The sequence below is a fragment of the Archocentrus centrarchus genome, chromosome 4, assembly GCF_007364275.1.
Source record: "Archocentrus centrarchus isolate MPI-CPG fArcCen1 chromosome 4, fArcCen1, whole genome shotgun sequence".
Classification (NCBI taxonomy): Eukaryota; Metazoa; Chordata; class Actinopteri; order Cichliformes; family Cichlidae; genus Archocentrus; species Archocentrus centrarchus.
Genome location: NC_044349.1, coordinates 34470969 through 34493874, shown reverse-complemented (window position 1 = coordinate 34493874; position 22906 = coordinate 34470969). Strand labels below are relative to the sequence as shown.

General features: G+C 41.9%; 1 protein-coding gene across 2 annotated transcripts; it reads right to left on the bottom strand.

Moving 5' to 3' along the window:
* Nucleotides 1–5392: 5392 nt before the first annotated feature.
* LOC115779558 (leucine-rich repeat-containing protein 24-like) lies at nucleotides 5393–21118 on the bottom strand. 2 transcript variants are annotated; one of them, XM_030728286.1, is made up of 8 exons: nucleotides 20902–21118; nucleotides 13169–13356; nucleotides 12976–13062; nucleotides 12058–12249; nucleotides 11349–11517; nucleotides 10882–11144; nucleotides 10049–10621; nucleotides 5393–8973 (listed from the first exon to the last, which is right to left on the bottom strand). In XM_030728286.1, exons 2-8 carry the CDS (start codon nucleotides 13337–13339, stop codon nucleotides 8569–8571), a joined length of 1860 nt encoding a protein of 619 aa, XP_030584146.1. In that variant the 5' UTR covers nucleotides 13340–13356; nucleotides 20902–21118; the 3' UTR covers nucleotides 5393–8568. The 2 variants fall into 2 exon arrangements, with proteins under 2 accessions (XP_030584146.1, XP_030584145.1); XM_030728285.1 differs by lacking the exon at nucleotides 20902–21118 and having other exon boundaries at nucleotides 13169–13440.
* Nucleotides 21119–22906: the final 1788 nt, after the last annotated feature.

Below are 22906 nucleotides of genomic sequence, written 5' to 3'. Positions count from 1 at the left end.
TTTACTGAACTGGAGAAAAGACAAAGATGTTTTGATTACAATCTTGAATGCTGATGAAGATATTGTGGAAAACTAGGAGTCAGTTGGGAAAATCTGGGGTGCAGGAATTCCAAAGAGAAGCAAGACACCATTAGAAGTGGAAAGCGTGGTTGCTGCAAGTGACGTGGATGAAGCAAAACTGTTTGAAAATAAGTTTAAATCTGTTCACAGTGGAGCTAACATATATATAAGGAAGGGGTAAAGAAAAGGAACCAGGTGAACTTGGGGACAATGATAATAACACTGATGAGTGTAATATTTATTTCTTGCTAGAAGAATTGAAAACGGCTACTAAAAGGGACGGAGACGGTACCTGGAAAAGATGGTATTTGATTCTTTAGAGAACAAGTGGAAGAAATATTGATTCATTTCAATTCAGTTTTATTTATACAGTACCAAATCACAACAAACAATTGCCTCAAGGCAACCCTACAATAATTACAGAGAAAAACCCAACAGTCAAAACGACACTAGCCAAAGCTCCTGACCATAGGTGAGGGTAGGGATGTAGATTGACCAATAAATCAACAGCTTCGCTTCATGCTCAGCTCCCTCTTTACCACAACAGACCAGCACAGCGTCCGCATCTCTGCAGATACAACCCCAATCTGTCTGTCAATGTTCTGCTCCCTTCTCCTCTCACTCATGTACAAGACCCCAAGATAATTAAACTCTTCCACCTGGGGCAGCAACTCCTCCCTTAACTGGAGTGGACACTCCACCTTTTTCTGGCTGAGGACTATGGCCTCAGATTTAGAGGTGCTGATTCTCATGCCAGTGACTTCTCACTCGGCTGCAAACCATTCCACTGTGAGCTGGAGGCCACCACCTGATGAAGCCAATAGGACCGCATCATCTGCAAAAAGCAGAAATAAGATTCTGAGGCCACCAAGGCGGAAGCCTTCCACCACTTGACTACGCCTAGAAATTCTGTCCATAAAAATTATGAACAGAATCGTGACAAAGGGCAGCCAATCTGACCAAGTCCAACCTGACCAAGTCCAACACCTACAGGAAATGAGTTAGAGTCCACTGCAATTGTACAGGGACTGAATGGCATGCAACAACGGGCCAGACACCCCATACTCCCGCAGCACCCCCCACAGAATACCCTGAGGGACACAGTTCAATGCCTTCTCTAAGGCCACAAAACACATGTGGACTGGATGGGCAAACTCCCACGCACACTCGAATATCCGCATTCCGTGACCAGCACGAAAACCACATTGTTCCTCTTGAATCTGAGGTTCGACTAATGGACAGACCCTCCTTTCCAGCCACCCTGGCATAGACTTTACCGGCAAGGCTGAGTAGTATGATCCCCCGATAGTTGGAACACTCCCTCTGGTCTCCCTTCTTAAAAATGGGGACCACCACCCCGGTCTGGCAATCCAGTGGCACCGTCCCAGATCTCCATGCGATGTTGCAGAGGTGTGTCAGCAAAACAGCCCTAAAACATCGAGAGCCTTGAGGAACATGGGGCAAATTTCATCCACCCCAGGCACCCTGTCACGAAGGAGTTGTTTAACCACCTCATTGACCTCATCCCAGTGATGGGCGAGTCATCCCTCTCATCCCCAGAGTCTGCTTCCACTAGAGAAAGTGTGTCAGTGGGATTAAGGAGGTCCTCAAAGTATTCCTTCCACTCCCTGACTATAGCCTTAGTTGAAGTCAGCAGCGGCCCCCCTGCACTATAGACTGTGTGAGCAGAACACCACTTTCCCCTCCTGAGTCACCTGACGGTTTGCCAACATTGCTTCGAGGCTGTCTGAAAGTCTTTTTCCATGGCCTCACCAAACTCCTCCCGCTCCAGAGTTTTTGCGTCCGTCACCACCCGAGCCGTGTTCTGCTTGGCCTGCCAGTACCACTTGGTCTGCCGGTATCCCGATTGGACTCCTTCTGCAGTCGATGGATCCCTTCACCTCCAGTACCTGGTTTGGGGATTACCGTGATGACAGGCACCAGCCACCTTGCATCCACAGCTCTGAGCAGCAGCCTCAACAATGGAGGTGCAGAACATGGTCCATTCAGACTCAATGTCCTCAGCCTCCCTCGGAATGCTGTCAAAGTTCTGCTGGAGGTGGGAATTGAAGATCTTGCTCGCTGGGGCCTCTGCCAGGCAAACCCTCACGATAAGTTTAGGTGCGCTGGGTCTGTCCACCTGATGCAGCTCACCACCAGGCTGTGATCAGTTGACAGCTCAGCTCCTCTTTTCACCTGAGTGTCCAGAACATATGGCCACAGATCTGATGATACGATTACAAAATTGATCATCGACACTGTGACCTAGGGTGTCCTGGTGCCACATGCACTCATGGACATCCATGGACACCATCCACATGGTGTTCATTATGGACAAACTGTCATTGCCCACATAACCAAATCTATTACTTTTATTTGTAGTTAACCGATGAAAGCTGTGTCTGACAGAACTGTGAATTTTAAGTTATTAGAGCTGTTATTGCTTCTATCAAATTAAAATAACACACTGGATAGAGAATGGATGCCTAGAAAAACATTCAGGAGTTGAGTTTTAGGAATTCTAATTGTATAACATAAAAGCTTTTTAATTTAACTTTATTAACATGTAACTGTCAAGTGTCTAACACTACATCATGTTATTATCTTTCTCAGAATCATTACTTAAGTTTCTGGCACCAGCATCAAAGAGAAAGTATCCCTTGAAATTCTGATAGTATTAACTATACGTTTAGAATTCTACTTTCACCTGATTATACTCCCATGTGCTTTGCACTCTAAAGACTCCTTGTTACATGCCATGTTCCAAAAGAAACAAACAAAAAACACTTAAATACTGATATTATTATTTGTAACAAACACGTCAAAGAATTCTGGTTGGAGGGGCTCCTTGTGAATGTTTGCCCGGGGTCCTGAAAGACTCTAGGATTACCACTGGTGACAGACTATCATTCATGCTTTTATTTCATCTTGGTTAGATTACTGTGCTGATCTTTAAAGAGGTATCAATCACAATCATTGAACGGTAACTGGACCAGACTGAATTGACCTATATGGTGCCTTTCCGTGACAAGTCTCACTCTCCCAATCACACACATATTCATACAGTTCGTTTATCTGTACCTAAGCACTTTTACCAAACTTTCACAGATACACACACTCACACAGATCCATTGGGGGCAACTTGGGGTTCAGTATCTTGCTCAAGGTTCAATACATGAACTGTTGGGGCTGTGGATTGATCCACTGACCTTTTAATTGGTAGATGAACCAGTTTATCACCTGAGCCCTGACTGCCTATTAGTTTTAGAAATCATTTTAAAGATTTAACTTCAGCCTTTCATTGCTCTGTACACTTGATCTGCTGTTCTGTCATCAACCTGTGAGCAGCCTGAGATCCTCAGGCAGAAATCTGTTAACTGTTCCCACCTCATGCTTAAAACAAACGGTGATGCAGCATTTGCTCAGTGAGGGGTCCTCAGTTCCTCATTCCACAACTTTGCCTAAAAATTTTATGGTCCAGTGTTTGGACATATTAGCACAAAAAAAATAAGGAAATTTGTGTTTGGTCAATTATTTCTTTGTTGTAACAATGCTTCTTGGCAAGAAAAATTATACTCTTAGAATGCCTGTTTATTTCCCCCTAATTGTGCTAAGTCTGTGATGAAAATGCATTTGTGGGTTGAGCAGCAGAGTTGAGTATGTAGGCTGTGTCCATGAAAAACATGTCAAATCTTCTTTGTCAATGCAAAACAGCTTATTCTGCTACTAACTCTTGTTTGGTTTTGCTGGATTGGATGATTGAAGTCTGAAGAAACAAAACCCTCTGGCAATTTAACAATTTATTCATTTAACAAACAAGGGCCTCAGCAGCATGTGGAAGAACTATACACAGCCACAACAGGACTTTTGGAAAAATGCACTGGCATTTATATTGTGCTTTTTTTCATCGTACTGATGACTCAAAGCATCTACAAAACACTCAAATGACAAAATAAATAAAGGAAAAAGAAAACAAAATAAAAACAACAACAAAAAAAATAATAAACTAGTTATAATAATTGAGGTTAGTGTTCTTTGTTCATTAAATATCTAAATCATCTGAATGATCCGTGGACGTAAAAAGGCTCTTCATATGCAAAAGAAACTTCTGCCCTCTGGTCTAATAGTTCCGGGCCAAGTCATGTTATTAACCTTAACTTGAAAGTTCATTTTATATTCTGTATATATTAAGCACATAGAATCAAAAATAGGTTTGCAATGTTACACTACCATATTGTGTACTTACAAAACTGAAATCATTAAAACTAAATATAGGGCAAATCTTTATTTTTAATCTTGGTCAGATTGGCAAATACAGCCAGAACGAGGAGGATTCAGCACATGTTTGAGAAGACTGGGAGTCTGTGTATCATTGTTCTCACAATGTATTTTGTTTGTATTGTACTTCTTACGTCTTGCCCCTGACAAATACTATAATGATGAAACTTGTAAAAAAAAAATAACACTGAAAAAGATTAACTTAAAATCAACAACAACTAATCATTTCATTCTGGAAACCATCTGATTCACTCAAAGGGTTTATAAATACATGGAAATTAATTTTTAAACTGTTTTATTCACAGATGGACTGTCAAGCTAAAAGAGATTGTTCAAATGAATGGCCATCCTGTTCCAATATGACTATGACAGCAAGGAGGTGTGAGGAGATGATGTGAGAGTTGAAGATCCTGGAAAGTCGGCTGGTTCTCTTAGGGTGTGTGTGGGTAGAAGGGCTGGGCAACACCAGCCTACTAGTCCAATGGATGAGAGTTATTAAAGCGATACCAAAGAAATTATTAATATGTAATTTGATCTGTAAATATTTTTAATTACATGTCCTTTTTTTAAAAAGAATGTCAAGTCATGCAACAAACACAGCAGATGTGTGTTTTGAGTTTGTTTTGAATGGTTTACACTTTTCATTCTGCATACTCCTAATAATTAGGACCATGGCATTTTGTGTTTCTTTTCAAACATTCATTAATTAAGAGCATGTAAAAGCTTGTAATAGCAGCCATAATTATATAATATAATCATTGATGATGATGTTGAGTGATTGTTTTGGGTTCTTGTATGCAGGGATTCAAGGTGATCCTTAAATTGTTATTGTTGTGTACCCACTCTCAGCAGACAGGGTATCATTATCATTCCATTGATGATGTGTCCATCTGGTGAATTAAGTCCAATATGCATTCTTCCTTTAACTGTTTTGATCTCCACAAACCAGTCACAGTCTCCTTTGCTTTACTCTGTTCAACAGCTAGTTTGTTTGTGTGTCTGCTGATTGGTGATGGGCAGAATGTGCAGTGGCTAAAAGGCTCTGTGGAGCAGAGGTCCAAATCTTGGCTAGAGAGAACATCAGTGCCAACAGCAGCATTCAGATTATTCATTAGACCCACAGCAATACTGGACCCAACCACACAAAATCAATCTTAAGAGATGTGGAACAGCCGTGTGTGCAGCCCTCTACCACAAGAGTTAGCGTGAGATCACAATACACTGCTGGTATACTTTTAATGCCAAATATTTTTAAACATTTGGAGAATGTACTCAGTGGTAGTGATACGTTCAGTTTAACAGTACAGCATTTACCACAGTCCCATACAGTTCAAAGTATTCTGTGTTTGAAAAAAAAATCACCAATCCAGAATGTTTCTATGGAGATGTTTGACCTGCTGAACATTTCTGGAATCATCAGGTCCACATGTAGCATTTCTATACAAAATTTACCAACCAATATGCCAGATTTTAAATATACCATTTAGTACAATGTTTATATTGCCATTATGCCTGTCTCAGAAAAAAAACATCTCTCTTCTTTGTTCAGACACTGTATAACAAATTATAAATAAGGGCTAAGGACTAAAAAAGCAATTCAGTCATGAAGTAATTATGGCATTCCCACCTACATTGTTCTTTCGGTTGAGAATGGAGAGTCGTGCTGTGCCATCAGTTGCTGTTCAGCCAGACTGATCATCTTAAATGGGTTAAATTCATTTGCAGTGGAGATAGTGGTGTTGAATTGCACATTTATGGATGAATGAATATGTGTAAGAACTGAACATCATTTAAACGTCTTTTCTTAGACACAATGTAAAAACTGGACAAAGTACAGACTGGACCAATAAAAGCATGTCCTTTCACTGAATATCAGACAGTAGTGTCAAAGAGGAGATGTGCGAAGCACAACTTATATCCTCTGTGGCCATTCATTCCTTTCCACTGAGTGCTTCTTCCTTTTGAATGTTCATCTTGAATTATGGCACACAAGACGGCAAAATCCAACAATGCATTTCAAAAATGTGCACATTTTTGTGGACATATACTGGCGCCTTGTATCACAACACAGGATTTGTGCAGATTGCCACAGTAACCTGGTAATTTATGTTGTTTACTTATGGTGCACAGCACACCTACTCCACTGCAGGTGTGCTGTGCACCATCTTATCCAGGAAACTTCAGGTTCAACCCTGGGTTTTCTGTACTATGAAGGTGGGTCACTTATTACTGGGGGATATTGCCATGGTAACCTATGTTACAAACCTAATCTGCTCCAAAGAAAGTTATGTTCAAGATTAGAGATCAGCAAGTATGGAATTACAGCCTACTGACGTATAGTGTCACCATTCCTGGAAGATCCCTTGGTCCTCTGGGCTCAAAGTTTTTCAGCAGTGTCGTAAGTCTATCTTTCCTTGATGAGCATAGCCTAATTAATATAGATTCTTAGATGGAACTTTATTCCTTGATTTTTCCCTGTCAGCTGCAAACAATCTTCCAATTCTTCTATAAACAGGACACATATTTGTGGACTATGTGGAATTTCCTCTCATCTGAATGTGACAATCTGGATCTCCCTCCAGACCTTGGAAAAGTGGTAACTCAAATAGGTGGATGCTTTACTCATGTATGTACTTGTACTTACATACAAGTTATTCGGTTGTTTGAACTGATGTTCTTGGAATCGGCAGTTGTTTAAAAATGGCTCCAAGAGACCTTCCCAACTTTTGTAACTCTACAACTCTTCTTAGGTGCCGTCAAAACAAATCGCTTTTATGCTGGCAAAGACAAACTATTAGTTGTGGTCAGTCATGAACTTAATAGCCTTGTAAACTTAAAAGACACTGTAGAACCTTCAGTTTCAAATCACACATTTGTGCCTGTATGTGTACTTTTGATCCTGTGTGTATTAGAGAAATTCAAAAATAAATTCAAACTTCTGCGCACATTTGTTGTTGTTGTTGGTTTTTTTTTTTAGTCATTAACATGTATGCTGTACAATCATTCCACCTTGGAAAAAGAACAGTTCAAAGAAATGATTAAAATGAATTACCATGACATTCAGGAGTGTATGTAAACTTGACCACAACTTTAAGTGCACATTTAGAATAAAAATCAATTAAATGAACAGGAAAGAAAAACAAGATTCAAATCCTAAATATATCCAGGCTCAAAGATAGGACTGTCTGTTTTTAAAAGTAATCCACACACTTGATCATTTAAAAGTAAAAACATTCAGTCAGGTGGACGTTACTGGGCACTCAGTTCTTGTTTTTTCAAGCCTTGCCCCACTCTGCTTTGAAAGCAGTTCATTTCTCATTCACATCAGCTTGTTCATTCTGAAGCAGTTGAATATGGATTGTACTGCTGACTATGTTTTACCCAGGTAAGAACTCTGCCTCCATGTGGATTGAAAAACCCAGCTGGAACTCAGATCAGTGGTGCCAGACATCCACAACCACATGTGCTAGGAGTTAGTAAAGCCAGGTAAATCCAAGAGTCATAGTAAGCTGAGCTCAATTCATAATACAGAGAGGAGAGATTCATTTTTGGTGCCACACTGAGCAAAACTGATGGGTAATGATAGTGAGAGACAGAATGAGAGTTGAGAAATAAAACTCAGACTGAAAATATGAGCCCTACTCTGTGACAATTAACATTTTCCTACATAGTTAAATAATTGCAAAATCCACTGCACTTCCAGCCTGGGATTAAATGAAAACATCCAGATATTGACAGTAGTTAGGCTATATAACACGCAAGGTTTCCCACTGGAAGGTGCCTTGATTTCCCTCTTCTTCTTGTACTCAGCCTCCCAGTGAGCTCTGAGTCCCTGACAGGACAGACGTTAATGCTAGCAAACCAGTGGTGGTAAAAGTTTCTGGTGTGAATGATCATGTGCAGGACAGTTGAGTTGTGTGAAGCTCCAGTTAATGTCCTTGAGTATAGGAGCCTCTAACTGACCATCTAGCCACTCACTTTTTGGCACTCAAGGCCACAGTATGTCCATTAAAAGTTTCAGTGTTTTAGAGGTCAGCAAGATTGTGAGCTCTGCTCAGTATAGAAAGTTACTCCAATAAGATCTGTCACTGTAGTCTTGCAGAAAGAAAATCCTTCCGCACAGAACAGTACTTCTGTCACTTTTTGGTACATTCCAGCAATTGCACCCTGTGTAAACCACTTAGTTACACAAACATATTTTGCCCTGTGTTGCAGGATTGCTTTCTTTCTTTAGCAGTGGATCTCATAAGCAATGGGAGAGTCTATGAAGAGGCCTGTGTGGTTGAGAAACATCCCTTCAGCCTCTGATGTAATCACAGGCTCTGCCTCCCCTCCCTCCCCTGCCATTCTCCTCATGGTCCTTATGTCACCATCCTGCTGCTGCTGCTTGTCAGGGGCCAGACTGGGGCTCATGGTCTGCCCAGGGCCAGAGGACAGGGTGTGGTTGGAGGTATCAGATGGTGCTGGACAGCCCAGGCTAGTGGTGGACACAGCTGTTGGCGGAGCAGGAGTAAGCACAGGCTTAGCCCTGTTGAGAACATACATTTCATGGCCACGCTCATCACGGTACTCCTCCAGCTGGGCGAAGGTGGTGGGGCCATCAGAGTAGTCATTGACATACAGGATGCTCTCCTCCTGAAAGTAAAAATTCTCCTTCATCACTATTAGCATACAATAATATATGATGCTAAATGAGTTCAGTACTTTACAACATTTCTGTTATGTACATTTTTAAGTGTTAACAATTAAATACATTTTAAAAAATGAATAAATTCCTGTTTGTTATCTCAGTCAAAAGTTTGGACACACTCACCCATTTAAACGAATGGGTAATTTTCACAATATTTAGATATTTTTTTAACTGATTAAAACAGGGGATGCATCACCAGTCACGAGCCACCACAGGGCTAACATAGAGAGACAGACCATTCACACTCACATTCACACCTACGGCTAATTTAGAAACACCAATTAACATAACATGCAAGTCTTTGGACTGTGGGAGGAATACCCACAGAGAGAACCCACACAGGCACAGGGTGAGCATGCAAATGCAGGACCTTTGGCTGTGAGGCCACAGTGCTACCCACTGCACCACATCAGCAGCCCCAGTTTAATCAATTCTTCTTCACTTTGATTGAGTCTCATATATTATATTTTGCAAGGAAAATGGGAAATGGGTATGATGACGCTGGTTGTGCATGGGAGCATTTTTATAGTTCCTCAATCTTAGTATGTGGATAAGCATGCTCTTTTCTTTTGTTCTGGGAGGGGCAATCCATGGTTCATGATAGAAGTATCTAACCTGATCAGGGTAAGGAATGCCTCCTAGGCCAAGGCAACATCCACAAATTCCTCTGCTGACTGGACTTCTTATAGACTTCTAAGATGTAAAACTTTGACTCGAGAGTCCAAATCACAATACTACTTAAGAACTATCTCAGATGACCTCAATAACCCTTGTAACAATCTGAATCCCTATCATTTAAAGCTTGAACCTGATTTTATTGCTGAGCCTATTACTCATATTTTTCATCCGAGTCTCCAGACTAATCACCCCTAAAATCTGGAACACAGATGTTCTCCCCTTATTAAAGGGTGAGGACCCCTCAAATTTAAACAATTATTGTTTAAATTTCTGTTCCTGCCAAGATGAAAAAATCCTTTTAAAATGTGCCATTCACTTTTGTAGTATTGAACATATATGCACCTTTTCAGCCCCATCAGCCTCTTTGTCTCGTTGGTGATGTCGACTGTAGATCATGGCGAGAAGCAGCAGAGCGGTCAAAGTCAGCAGTGAGATGCCCACAGCAATTGCAGTCTGAGTGGCAGCTCCCAGAGCACTGAAGGCCATGCTGCCCAGAGCATATAGGGGTTCCCGGCTCACATCTGAGCCCAAAGCAGGACCGTGACTCCTCAGTCGAGGCCAGGCAGGTGAGTATGGTGAGGACACCTGGGACCATGAAGCCCAGATGGAGGAGGAAGTAGAGGAGGATGTGGATGAGTTGATGGCAAGTTGAAAGGTGACCCTAGCCACACCTCCTGCATTCCAGGCTTCACATTCATAGAAACCTGCATGGGCCACAGTTACATTACTGAGAAACAGCATGCCACTGCCAGTGTCAGGGTCAAAGAGCTCGCCATCAGTCTTCTGGAGACTGACTCTGCCTTCCTGTGAGGGCTCCTCTGCTCCTCCCACTCCGCCTCCACCTGCATCCAACTCCTGAACCAAGCCTCTGGGAGAAAGCACCACCTTACCCTGGGAAGCCTTCCTCCAGGTCACCTGCAAAGGTATTAATATTTCTATCCTGAGTGGTCCTACAAGGTTAAACCATTACAGCACAAAAAGAAAAATTATTTAAATTTTATCAAAAGTCATCAAAATAAATAACATTTTAATAAATGATTCAGGCCAAGTACCAAAAAAATTTATGCAATCTGTACTACTGTCACATCCTTATATGTATCCAAGCTGCTGCTGGCCTATTTTGCATGCTGAAGCAGAGTAGTCTCACAACACTTATTCACTTTAATTATCACTACCTGTGGCCGAGGATAACCAGTGGCATGGCACGACACCCTGAGGCTCTCTCCCAGGTGCACTGCAAGCCTCTTGGGCTCCAGCTGCACCAGTGGAGGGATACAGACCAAGCTGTTGAGAGGAACCTCCACCAAGCTTAGATGGGAGAGGCGTGGTGGCTCAGTGCAAACCAGTCGACGTTCTGCAGAGCTGAGCAGCCGCTGACCCTCTTCATCAATCCAGGTCCTCAGCCAGTGCAAAGCACAGTCACAGCGCCATGGATTGTCTGCAGCATAGCACAGGACAAAAGGTTTTACTGATCATGGGGCACTTAATGCTCTACTCCAAAAAGTCATGATGATTACCATAGTCCTAAGCTCTTTATGAGTAGCTGTCTGTAACTCAGTGAACATGTTATTATGCATGACACTAAATTAAAAAAAAAATACCAACAACATGGCTGTCAGTGACACCAGTAAAGAAGTCTCACCTGTTATGCGCAGCACCTGCAGGCTGACCAATGGCCGCAATGTTGCAGGGCCAATTGTGTGGAGGTTATTCCTGCTCAGGTCCAGCAGAGCCAGAGAAGTCAAACCAACTAAAGCCTGATCAGCTAAAGTCTCTATACTATTGTGCTGTAAGTGGAGCTCCTGCAGACGCTGAGACATGGAGAGAATGGTATACATTATCTATGTAGGGTCATAGAAGAATGAAAAATACTTCTATACTAAATATGAAACAGACTGTATCTTGCTGTATTAACTCAAACATTTAATAAAAATTCCAGTTTATTTCTGTATCACATACATATCATACATGTGGTTATTATGGCTCTATGTGATCATGCTAACTTTGCACTTCCCATCTATAAATTGGAGATTTCTAGAACTGAGGAATGTTTCCTGAGAAACTATTTTATTTCTCTCTCTTTTATATATATATATATATATATATATATATATATATATATATATATATATTTTTTTTTTTATATCTATTTAGGTAAGGAGGAGCTTTACATTGCTTGTACACACAATGTTTTGAGCAAATACTTGGCTTTCTAGGTCCCCAAAATGGAGAGTGGGAAGGATGAGTGTGTAAAGGTAGCATGGCCAAAGAGGTGCAATGACCACAACTGAAATTCCAGAAGAAGAAGAAGAAGAAACACAACAGGTCTTATGTGTTCAAATATGCTTTACCTGTAAACCACGGAAGGTGTAGTCTAACAGCCGCGTGATGTCATTTCCTGCCAGGTAGAGAATGCGTAGATGTTCAAGTCCCTGAAACATATCAGCTGTCACCAAGTGGATCCGGTTCCCATTCAATGCTAGCTCCAATAACTGACCAAGATTCTGGAAAGAGCCGGGCTCCACTGCTGAGATGGTGTTGTTCTAGAGGAAGAGGGACACGAGAAGGAAACCAAAAACTATCTGCTGCTGGTTATTGTCCTGGAACTATGCTTGCTTCTGATGCTACTTTTGCAATATATTTGCTGTCTCCTTTCATTTTTGAAAAGACTAACATTTGAAACTGCTGTTTGTCCATGTGAACATATAAGTGGTATTGAAAATACATATAGTATATTCATAAGGGGGAACTCCACCCGACAACTGTTTGCAAATGTAGTGAAAGTGTTACTGAATATGCCGTCTGAGTTAGCATCAGTTGGGGATGGAGACTACAGGGTTGAAAATGAGGAAAAATCTGGTAAAAATAAGCTCATTAGATGTCTGCAGCTCACTCCTCATCTGTGCTGCAGGCTAGCAGTGCTGCAGTTGCACTTTTGGGTTTTAAAAACAAAGACTGTTATGTAATTTGTCCATGAATAGAAGGCCAAATATTTGTTAAACATTTGTATTTACAACTGATTTTGGTCTACATAGACTGTGTTTTTTGTCATCACAATGTGTTTTGAAAAGTGGGTCTTGAAATCCTACCTCTGTTGCATTAAAACATTTTGGGGGATGGGACTTCACTGTATTATGATACTACTGTGTGAAGTAAGCACAGTGTATACAGTACATAGAATGCATATAAATGCATATATAGTTTAACCTGTGATGCAGCCAACATTTCCAAACGTGACACTAAAGAGTCTCTGTGTAGGTGTTTGTTACCTGCAGATACAAGTAGTGCAGGTGCTTCAGCGAAGTGAGGTCCTGGCGATGGATCTGACCAATCACATTGTCCTGAAGGAAGATGGTCTGGAACGAGAGAAGACAAGAAGAACTTTGACAAAGAAGAGTTTTAGTCACTATTGTGTTAAAACACCTGTGACACGTAGTGATCTCTTCAGAGCACCAATCCTACCTGTATGGATGAGGGGATGTGTTTGGGGATGTCCCTCAGGCCTGTGGAACCACACTCCACAGTGAGGCTGTAGCAGCGACAGCCCACAGGGCAGGAAGGAGAGGCTCGTAGAGGAGTGGAGTGTAGAGACAGGAGCAGCGTGGAGAGAAGAAGTACCAAAAACACAGCCATCACGTCAAGAGACACAACTGAGGAAGATGTGAACACACAGTAAGTCATGATCAGCACTCTTCTGACTTGTTTGAGGCCAAAGAAATTTGTTACTGAGACATTGTAAGAAATCCTCTGCATCTAATCTCATTGAGGAGATTTTTTTTTTAAACAGCCAGCCTCTCTGCCTTGCTTCCACTGCTAGTTCACTATACCTTAGTTTCTTTAACTTAAAGTCTTCCTATAATGGCATCTTCCCAAGACACTGTGAACTCATTAAAGTAACGAGTACCGTGTGAGTTTGACCACAGTACAGCGTCTGGTCTTAAATTAGTTATGGTAGTTTCAGTGGGTACTTTAAGTTATACTACATACAGTAAATCCACCTGCATCTTCTAGTGCCATGCTGCATACAGCAGTCCAGAACTGTAGCGTTGTTTGTTCTTCATCAGGATACTCTCTGCTACTCATGTGAATTATATCAGCTAACATGATAGTGGACCTGTAAGTTTCCATTGTAGCTGCCAGCCACTTGAGTACCTCATTAAGTCTCCAGGGGTAATGACCTTGTGCATGGCTCACCTTACATCTACTGAGAATATGTCTGAGTGTTGATGGTATAGCACAAAGGGCAAGATGGATCTTCACCCTTCCATTGGAAAAGATTTATGGGCATAGGGAGAGTACTGTATGTCAATCTGATGATAAAGCAAATCCTACAAGCTTCCATCTCCCATAACTCTTTCCACACCTCCCCACTGACCCTGTTTTGTTTTGGGATACAGTCCAGGTGCATCTTGACATTTCCTCTTGCCAACAGATTTCAGCTGCAACTAATTTTCTATGTTCTGACGCAGATGCTTTCCCAAAGTTGCTGCTAAGCCTCCTCTTCCCAGTTGTATGACCAACAATGTCACTATGGAAAAAAAGCAGAGTTTGCTTCCTGAGTTGCAATCCCAGGATTCCACATTCACCATGTTTCCAGAGAAAGGGCAGCAGCTCCATCCATCTTCTTCCACTTATCTAGGACCAGGTCGTATGGGCAGCAGCCTAAGCAGAGAAACCTAGACCTCCCTCTCCCCAGCCACATCCTCCAGCTTATCCAGGGGGACACAGATGCGGTCCCAGGCCATCCAAGAGAGATAATCTCTCCAGCATGTTCTGGGTCTGCCCTGGGGCCTTCTCCCGGAAAGACATGCCTGAACATGTCACCCAAGAGGTGGCCAGGAGGCATCCTAGTCAGATGCCCGAACCACCTCAACTGGCCCCTTCGATGTGGAGGAGTAATGGTTCTACTCTGAGCCCCTCTTGGATGGCTGCACGCCTCACCCTAACTTTAAGGGAGAGGCCAGCCACCCTTTGGAGGAAACTCATTTCTCCCACTTGTATCCACGACCTTGTTCTTTCAGTCAATACCCAGAGCTCATGACCATAGGGTGAGGGTGAGGTTGTAGATTGACCAGCAAATTGACAGCAAATATACCACAATGGACCACGTCACTGCAGCCACAGCCCCAACCCATCAATCTTCTGCTGCCTTCTCCCCACACTTGTGAACAAGACCCGAGATACTTAAATTCCAGCACCCTGGCGCAGACCTTCCTGGGGAGGCTGAGGAGTGTGATCGCCCGATAGTTGGAGCACACCCTCCAGCTCCCCTTCTTAAAGATAGGAACCACCACTCTGGTCTGCCAATCCAGAGGCACTGCCCCAGATCTCCATGTGATGTTGCAGAGGTGTGTCAGCCAAGAAAGCCCTATAACATCCAGAGCCTTCAGGAACGCAGGGCAAATTTCATCCACCCCAGGGGCCCTAGCACCAAGGAGTTGTTTAACTAGCTCAGTGACCTCACCCCAAGTGATGGGTTCCCTGGCCATATAACATGATGCCGCTCAAAAACCTAGGGAGCCCCAACCACTTCTTCACAGCAGAACTGATTACTCTCTCCATCTTCTCAACTTTAGTGAGGGGGAAGTCATACTGTGGTATGCAAAGGTTTGGGCACCCCTGATAATTTTCATGATTTTCCTTTATAAATCATTGGTTGTTCGGATCAGCAATTTCAGGTAAATATATTATATAGCAGATGAACACAGTGATATTTGAGAAGTGAAATGAAGTTTATAGGATTTACAGAAAGTGTGCAATAATTATTTAAACAAAATTAGGCAGGTGCATAAGTTTGGGCACCCTTGTCATTTTATTGATTTGAATACCTTTAGCACTAATTACTGGAACACAAAATTTGTTTTGTAAGCTCAATGACCCTTGACCTACATACAAAGGGAATCCAATTATGAGAAAGGCCAGTTGCAAGTGTTTCTCCTCTTTGCATCTTCTCTGAAGAGTGGCAACATGGGAGCCTCAAAACAACTCTCAAATGAGCTGAAAACAAAGATTGTTGAACATCATGGTTTAGGAGAAGGATACAAAAAGCTCTCTCAGAGATTTCAGCTGTCAGTTCCCACTGTGAGGAACATAGTGAAGAAATGGAAGACCACGGGCACAGTTCTAGTAAAGGCCTGAAGTGGCAGGCCAAGAAAACCTCAGATAGGCAGAGATGAAGGATGGTGAGAACAGGCATAGTCAACCCACAGAGCAGCTCCAAAGACCTACAACATCATCCTGCTGCAGCTGGTGTCACTGTGCATTGTTCAACTATTCAGCACACTTTGCACAAGGAGAGGCTGTATGGGACAGTAATGCAGAAGAAGCCTTTTCTGCGCACACGCCACCAACAGTCACTTGACGTATGCTAAAGCACATTTGGACAAGCCAGCTTCATTTTGGAATAAGGTGCTGTGGACTGATGAAACTAAAATTGAGTTATTTGGACGTAACAAGGGGCGGTGTGCACAGTGGAAAAAGAACACAGCTTTCCAAGACAAACACTTGGTAAAATTTGGTGGCGGTTCCATCATGCTGTGGGGCTGTGTGGCCAGTGCAGACTGGGAATCTTGTTAAAGTTGAGGGTCGCATGGATTCCAGTCAATATCAGCAGATTCTTGAGAACAATGTTCAAGAATCAGTGACAAAGTTGAAGTTGTGCCGGGGCTGGATACTTCAACAAGACAACGACCCTAAACACTGCTCAGAATCTACTGAGGCGTTCATGCAGAGGAACAAGTACAATATTCTGGAACGGCCATCTCAGTCCCAGACCTGAATATTATTGAAGATCTGTGGTGTGATTTAAAGCGGCTGTCCATGCTCAGAAACCATCAAACCTGACTGAACTGGAGATGTTTTGAAAAGAAGAAGGTCCAAGATACCTTCAACCAGAATCCAGACTCTCATTGGAAGTTTTAGGAAAAATTTAGAGGCTGTTATTTCTGCAAAAGGAGGATCTACTAAATATTGATGTAATTTTTCTGTTGGGGTGCCCAAACTTATGCACCTGCCTAATTTTTTTTAAATAATTATTGCACACTTTCTGTAAATCCTATAAACTTCATTTCACTCCTCAAATATCACTGTGTTCATCTGCTATATGATATATTTAACTGAAATTGCTGATCCAAATAACCAATGATTTATAAAGGAAAATCATGAAAATTATCAGGGGTGCCCAAACTTTTGCATACCACTGTATATGGTCAGTGGCTACATGAGATGAGGTTGGAGTCCAGACTGTAGACGCCACATTTTAAGCTTGCCTGGCTGCAGTTTTGTTCAACTCTGATGGCTTCTTGAGAGACATCTTGTACCTGCTTGTTATCCTTTAAGTTTGAGTACCATGTATCAAGACTTTTAAGTGGTTTCTCCTAATTGCTAGAATAGGATCTTGATCTGTATAGAGCTTTTCCTCTGTCAGCTTTCCCTTCCTATGGAGATGCTTCTCAGCTTGGTGGCTTGATTTTCAGTTTCTTTAAAAGGCATCTGGTATTGTTGTGATCATGGTTGTTATATCATCCGTATACTCCCCAATTGGTGATAGGACTCCTGACTTCACCTTTTGACCACCCACAACCCATCTGGATGCCCTGATGATTATGTCTACGGTCACAGTAAAAGCCGGGGGAGAGATGGTATATCCTGCCACAATACCAGCCTCCAGATGATGCCATGCTGTGTTGATTCAAATGTAGCAAGCTGTATATCTTCAAATCAAGTCCTTAAAGTTTGTGGTACGTTGAAATATTGAAATGTTGACTGAAATGTTAAAGTTCATGACAGTGCAATGTGGCACTGATCTAAATGAATTTTCAAGGTCAAGAAAACATGTAGATCTCACTTTTCTGGCTTTGCTACCCAACTCTGATGGTAAACCACGCTTGTGTGCTCAAGACATCCTAAGAACCCAGGAACCACAGCTTTTTCCACACTTGTATCTGCCAGGTTGTTGCTTTTTAGATACTGAGAAAATCTTACCCTCCACACTAAGAAGGCATTTAGGGAGGAATTGGTTGATAGCTGTTGGCTCTTCCTTCCTAGGGATCAGAATTCTAGACACTCTACGCCATGCCTTGGGTATGAAACCTCCTTTCTCACTGCCACTCTCATTAGCCCCCACAGAAAGAACAGGATGCCGGGGGCACTCGTTTACACCCATTAGTTAGACCCTGGAGCAGATGCAGTTCTTTGACCGCCTTGCAACATTTTCCACTTCTATGTCAGCGGGCTGGTATCCATTTGGCACTGGTTGTATGACTGGTTGGATAGCTGATGGAACAGATGTCTACTCAAACTTCTTGAATTGTTTACTTTTCAAGATGGTTTTCTAGTTCTTGCTTTGTTGTCTGCAGGTGTTCCTTGTCTGCCTTGATGAAAAAGTGATTTCATAAACTTAGAGGGATCCTGAAAGAGATATGATCTCCCCCTCTCGATTTCTTTTCTGTCTTGTGCAAATTCTCCTGGCACCTGGCTGCCAGTTATCCAGTTTTAATGGAAACAGGAAGGGTGTACTTAATTTCTTCACACACTGCTTTTGAATTTTGTCATCTTGTTTTTGTTAAATAACAGCATGGCATCATGTTTTTTGTATTTTATCTGAGATTGTACATTTGCCTCAATTTAAGACTTGCTAAGGACCAGATTATAAACAGCAGAAAAAATAAGGAAATTTGCATTTGATTGATTATTTCTGTTTTGTAACAATGCTCCTTGGCAATAAATCTTATACTGTGGGAAAGCCTGTTTATTTTTCCCTTAAATGGTGCTGAATTTGTGGGTTGCACCCATGAAAAACTTCACTAATCTTCGCTGCCAATACCAAAAAGCTCATTCAATTCAATTCAATTTTATTTTATTTATATAGCGCCAAATCACAACAAACAGTCGCCTCAAGGCGCTTTATATTGTGGGTAAAGACCCTACAATAATACAGACAAAACCCAACAGTCAAAACGACCCCCTATGAGCAGCACTTGGTGACAGTGGGAAGGAAAAACTCCCTTTTAACAGGAAGAAACCTCCAGCAGAACCAGGCTCAGGGAGGGGCAGTCATCTGCCGTGACCGGTTGGGCTGAGGGGAGAGAAAAAAGACATGCTGTGGAAGAGAGCCAGAGATTAATAACAATTAATGAATAAATACAGAGTGGAGTATAAACAAAGTAAATAAGGTGAATGAAAAGAAACAGTGCATTATGGGAACCCCCCAGCAGCCTAGGCCTATAGCAGCATTACTAAGGGCTTGTTCAGGGTCACCTGGTCCAGCACTAACTATAAGCTTGATCATAAAGGAAAGTTTTAAGCCTAATCTTAAAAACAGAGAGGGTGTCTGTCTCCCAAATCCAAGCTGGGAGCTGGTTCCACAGAAGAGGCGCCTGAAAGCTGAAGCTGAAGCTCATTCTGCTTTTGACTCTTGTTTGGTCTCATTCATTGGGTTAGTGATTGAAATCTGAAGAAACAAGACATATTGGCAATTTAAAAATGTATTAATTTAACAAGAAAGGACCTTGGCAGCTTGTGGAGGAACCATACACGGCCACAACAGCCTGGCACCTCCTCCTCATGCTGGTCACCAGCTTGGTTGCACACTGCTGTGGGACGCCACCCCATTCTTCAACCAGCACTCCTCCAACAAAATAATCACCACCAAACCAGAGTCAATAACAGAATAAGTTGTTTGGCATTGGCAGAGAAGATTTGGCAAGTTTTTCAGGGGCACGGAGCATACACTCAACTCTGCTGGTCACCCACAAACAGGCTTTCCAGCGGTATAAGATTTATTGCCACACTGTAAACCCAGATTTTGATTCCACTTAAAAATATTGAGTTCATATTACTTAAAATTGCCTAGAATGTGAACATTACTTGTTAATGCTGAGTAGACTGTACTTTTTGATGGTCTATCTTATTGTAATCATGTGTTTGAGCTCATATAGTTTTTTATTGTTCCATGGAAAAATGTTATTTGTAAATGTTAATGTACCAGCATTCAGCAGGGCTGTTTTATCATGTTTACATAGTTCAACACTGTAAAAAATATTTGTGTTACTGTGCAGCATGGTGGCGTGGTGGTTAGCACTGCTGCCTCACAGCTAGATTAGCTATCTGATAGTCTGGGTTCAATTCCCCCTTGGTCTGGGACTCTTGCTGTGTGGAGTTTGTGTGTTCTCCCTGTGTCTGTCTGGGTTTCCTCCCACAATCTGAAGACATGCAGTTACTGGGGTTAGGTTAATTGGTCTCTCTAAATTGCCCACAGGTGTGAATGATTGTCTGTGTCAGCCCTGGAACAGGCTGGTGACCTGTACGGGGTGTACCCTGCATCTTACTGCCTTGTCAGCTGGGATAGGCTCCAGCACCCCCACACAACCATCAAAAGACATTTTATTTTTTCATGAACTATAAACGATAAGTTTGGTCAATTAGAACATACAATTTAGTCCAACTGGAAATGGAGTAGTGCTTACTTAACAGGGTGAGTTAAATAAACTGTTTCATTACTTAAAACATTTAAGGCAACCTTGGTTTTTTTAAGTAGATTCAACTTATCCGGGTTTACAGTGCAAGAAGCATTGTTACAACAAAATAATCCACCAAACACAAATCTCTTTACTTTTTGTTCTGTTTTTTTTTTTTTTAACTTATACCCTGATATGCAAAAACCTTAGAACTGAATGTGGGTGTACTTTATTTTTACTACGACTGTAATGCCAGTTTATTCTGATTAACATCTCAATAAATGTTCTTTTCCATATTCATATCAATTGGTGAACCTCTGTCACCATAGAAACAATTCATGCCAAGAGGAATTGACTTGCATAAAAGGCTCTATCATCAAGGCCACTTCACTCTGCTGCTGCTCGCCTGTAAACATTCTCCGTTTTGTTACTATGGGGCTTCTGCATTAACTGATTTTCTCTGCATGTAAGATATGCAAACATAAAATATTCCCATTGACTGACATGAATGACAGCTACAATAAACCATGTGTCTTTGACAGCAATTAGAAATGCACCCAGTGTAGTCGCATCGCGTGTAATTTTGAAATTTAACGTAGTGCTAAAGGCCACCTTAACACAATAGCTACACAATAACAGTAATCAGTATCATGTCGATCAATGCTTATATGGACTCTGCGAAGAAAAACGTATATAAGCAGCAGCACGATGGACGTGTACAGATGAAAGAATAAATACCTCGCTGAGAAGACCCTGATAAGGACGTCCGACCTACACGACGTCTTCTTATTCCTTCTTACCCAGACGGTCCTAAAAATTTGCCTTCAATAAGTGGTGCTGCAGACGAGAGCAGAGCAAGAGGGGATGAATCAAACCAGAGTGTGCAGAGGCCACCGCACACAAGCTTACGATGGGAACAAAGATGGTGATGGAGCGAACAGCGGCCGAACATCAGGTGAGGCACTGCGTGTAAATCGGTGTGAATCGGGTCAGATCAGGTTTTTGTTAAATCCCAGCATCCAGCTGTTCGCTCATTCGTCTCTTCCAGTGAACCCTCCCATCCACTGAGCCCACGCTGCTGCTCCCGAGGACGATCGTCAAGTCAGCACTGACACATCAAACACACCAAGAAAACCACTTCCTTCCCAAATTATTCCCAACAAAATCTTGATTATAAAAGTTGTGCATCAAACTCATCTGTGTAAGAAATGAATGCTCATCTCACGTTTAACGTAGTCACGTGAAAAAACACGGAGTCCGCATTCCGTGGAAATCGCGGACTTTTCATTACCCTGACGGTCACAGTGCCGACAAAGCACGCTCAGTGACGGCTAATAAAGTGTTAGTGTAAATACAATTATTAATCTCACAAAAAGGGTAGAAAGCGACAGCCCGACATTTATGACTTCATATCCATCAAATTACAACTAGGGCGTCTCAGCGTGGAGGCGCTTTGCCGGAAAGGTGTGAAAGATCTCCAAGGTCTTCAAAAAAAAAAAAAAATAGACAGTGACGAATAAATCTGGCGAAGTCTTGAAATAATTTCAAATGAATAATTTCACTGTGAGGAAAATCACAGCCAGCAAGTGATGATCTAATGAGAAGTGAGTTTTCGGACTGGTCGCCACTGCAAACTCAGCCCAAGAGACACTGATGCAGTCCGTGAACCCCAAATTATCCTCCATCAGAAGATCTGCAGGTTGGCAACTTCCTGCGTCAAAACTACATTCTGTCCAAGAACATAAAGACAAACACTAGTATTTTTGTTTGAAATAAATAAAGTGCTCTGGCAGACGGAGCAATAACAGAGCTGCTTGGCTGCTAGAAAGGTCTAACTACACACCTGTGACGCATGGTGGTAAAAGTGTTCTGGACTGTGGCTGCTTCATGGTATACAGGCAGTTTGTCATCACTGCTTTCATCCTAAAAAAGAATCCTTGAAGGTAATGTGAAAGATATGGTTGAAAGATGAACTAGTATCTTTCAGGAAACTGATCCTGCATACAACAACAAAAGCACTACTTGTCAGGGTTGCTTGAGCAGCATAATGTCATTTATTATACTAAACAGAGGCCTGTGCTGACAGATGGTGAATCTCATTTGAACTGGATAGCTTCCACATAATATTCTGTGGGTTATCTTCTGGTGACCTGCTGTATGTAACTGCTCAAGTGTATGAAGAAGAAGAAAAAAAAGTGTATGAACCCAATAAGAAATCTTCACAGGCTGCAACAGTGTACAGGTCTATAAAAGTCATATGGCATCCTTATGAAGGGAGAATGGGGGGGGGGGGGGGGGGGGGGGGGTAATCTGTAGAGCAACCCAACAAATAATGAATTACTTGAACCTTACTGTACATCGAGTTTAACTTAAAAAAAAAAAAAAAAAAAAAAAAAAGAAAACAGGAAGGTGGTCACCCGTGTCATTTAAAAGTAGTACACCCAACTCTTAATCTATATTTTAAAGAGTACAGAGTTTGTGTGATTATACACACACACACACACACACACACACACACAGCTCAAAAAAATAAAGGGAACACTCAACACATCCTAGATCTAAATGAATGAAATATTCTCACTGAATACTTTGTTCTGTACAAAGTTGAATGTGCTGACAACAAAATCACACAAAAATCAATGGAAATCAAATGTATTAACCAATGGAGGCCTGGATTTGGAGTCACACACAAAATTAAAGTGGAAAAACACACTACAGACTGATCGAACTTTGATGTAATGTC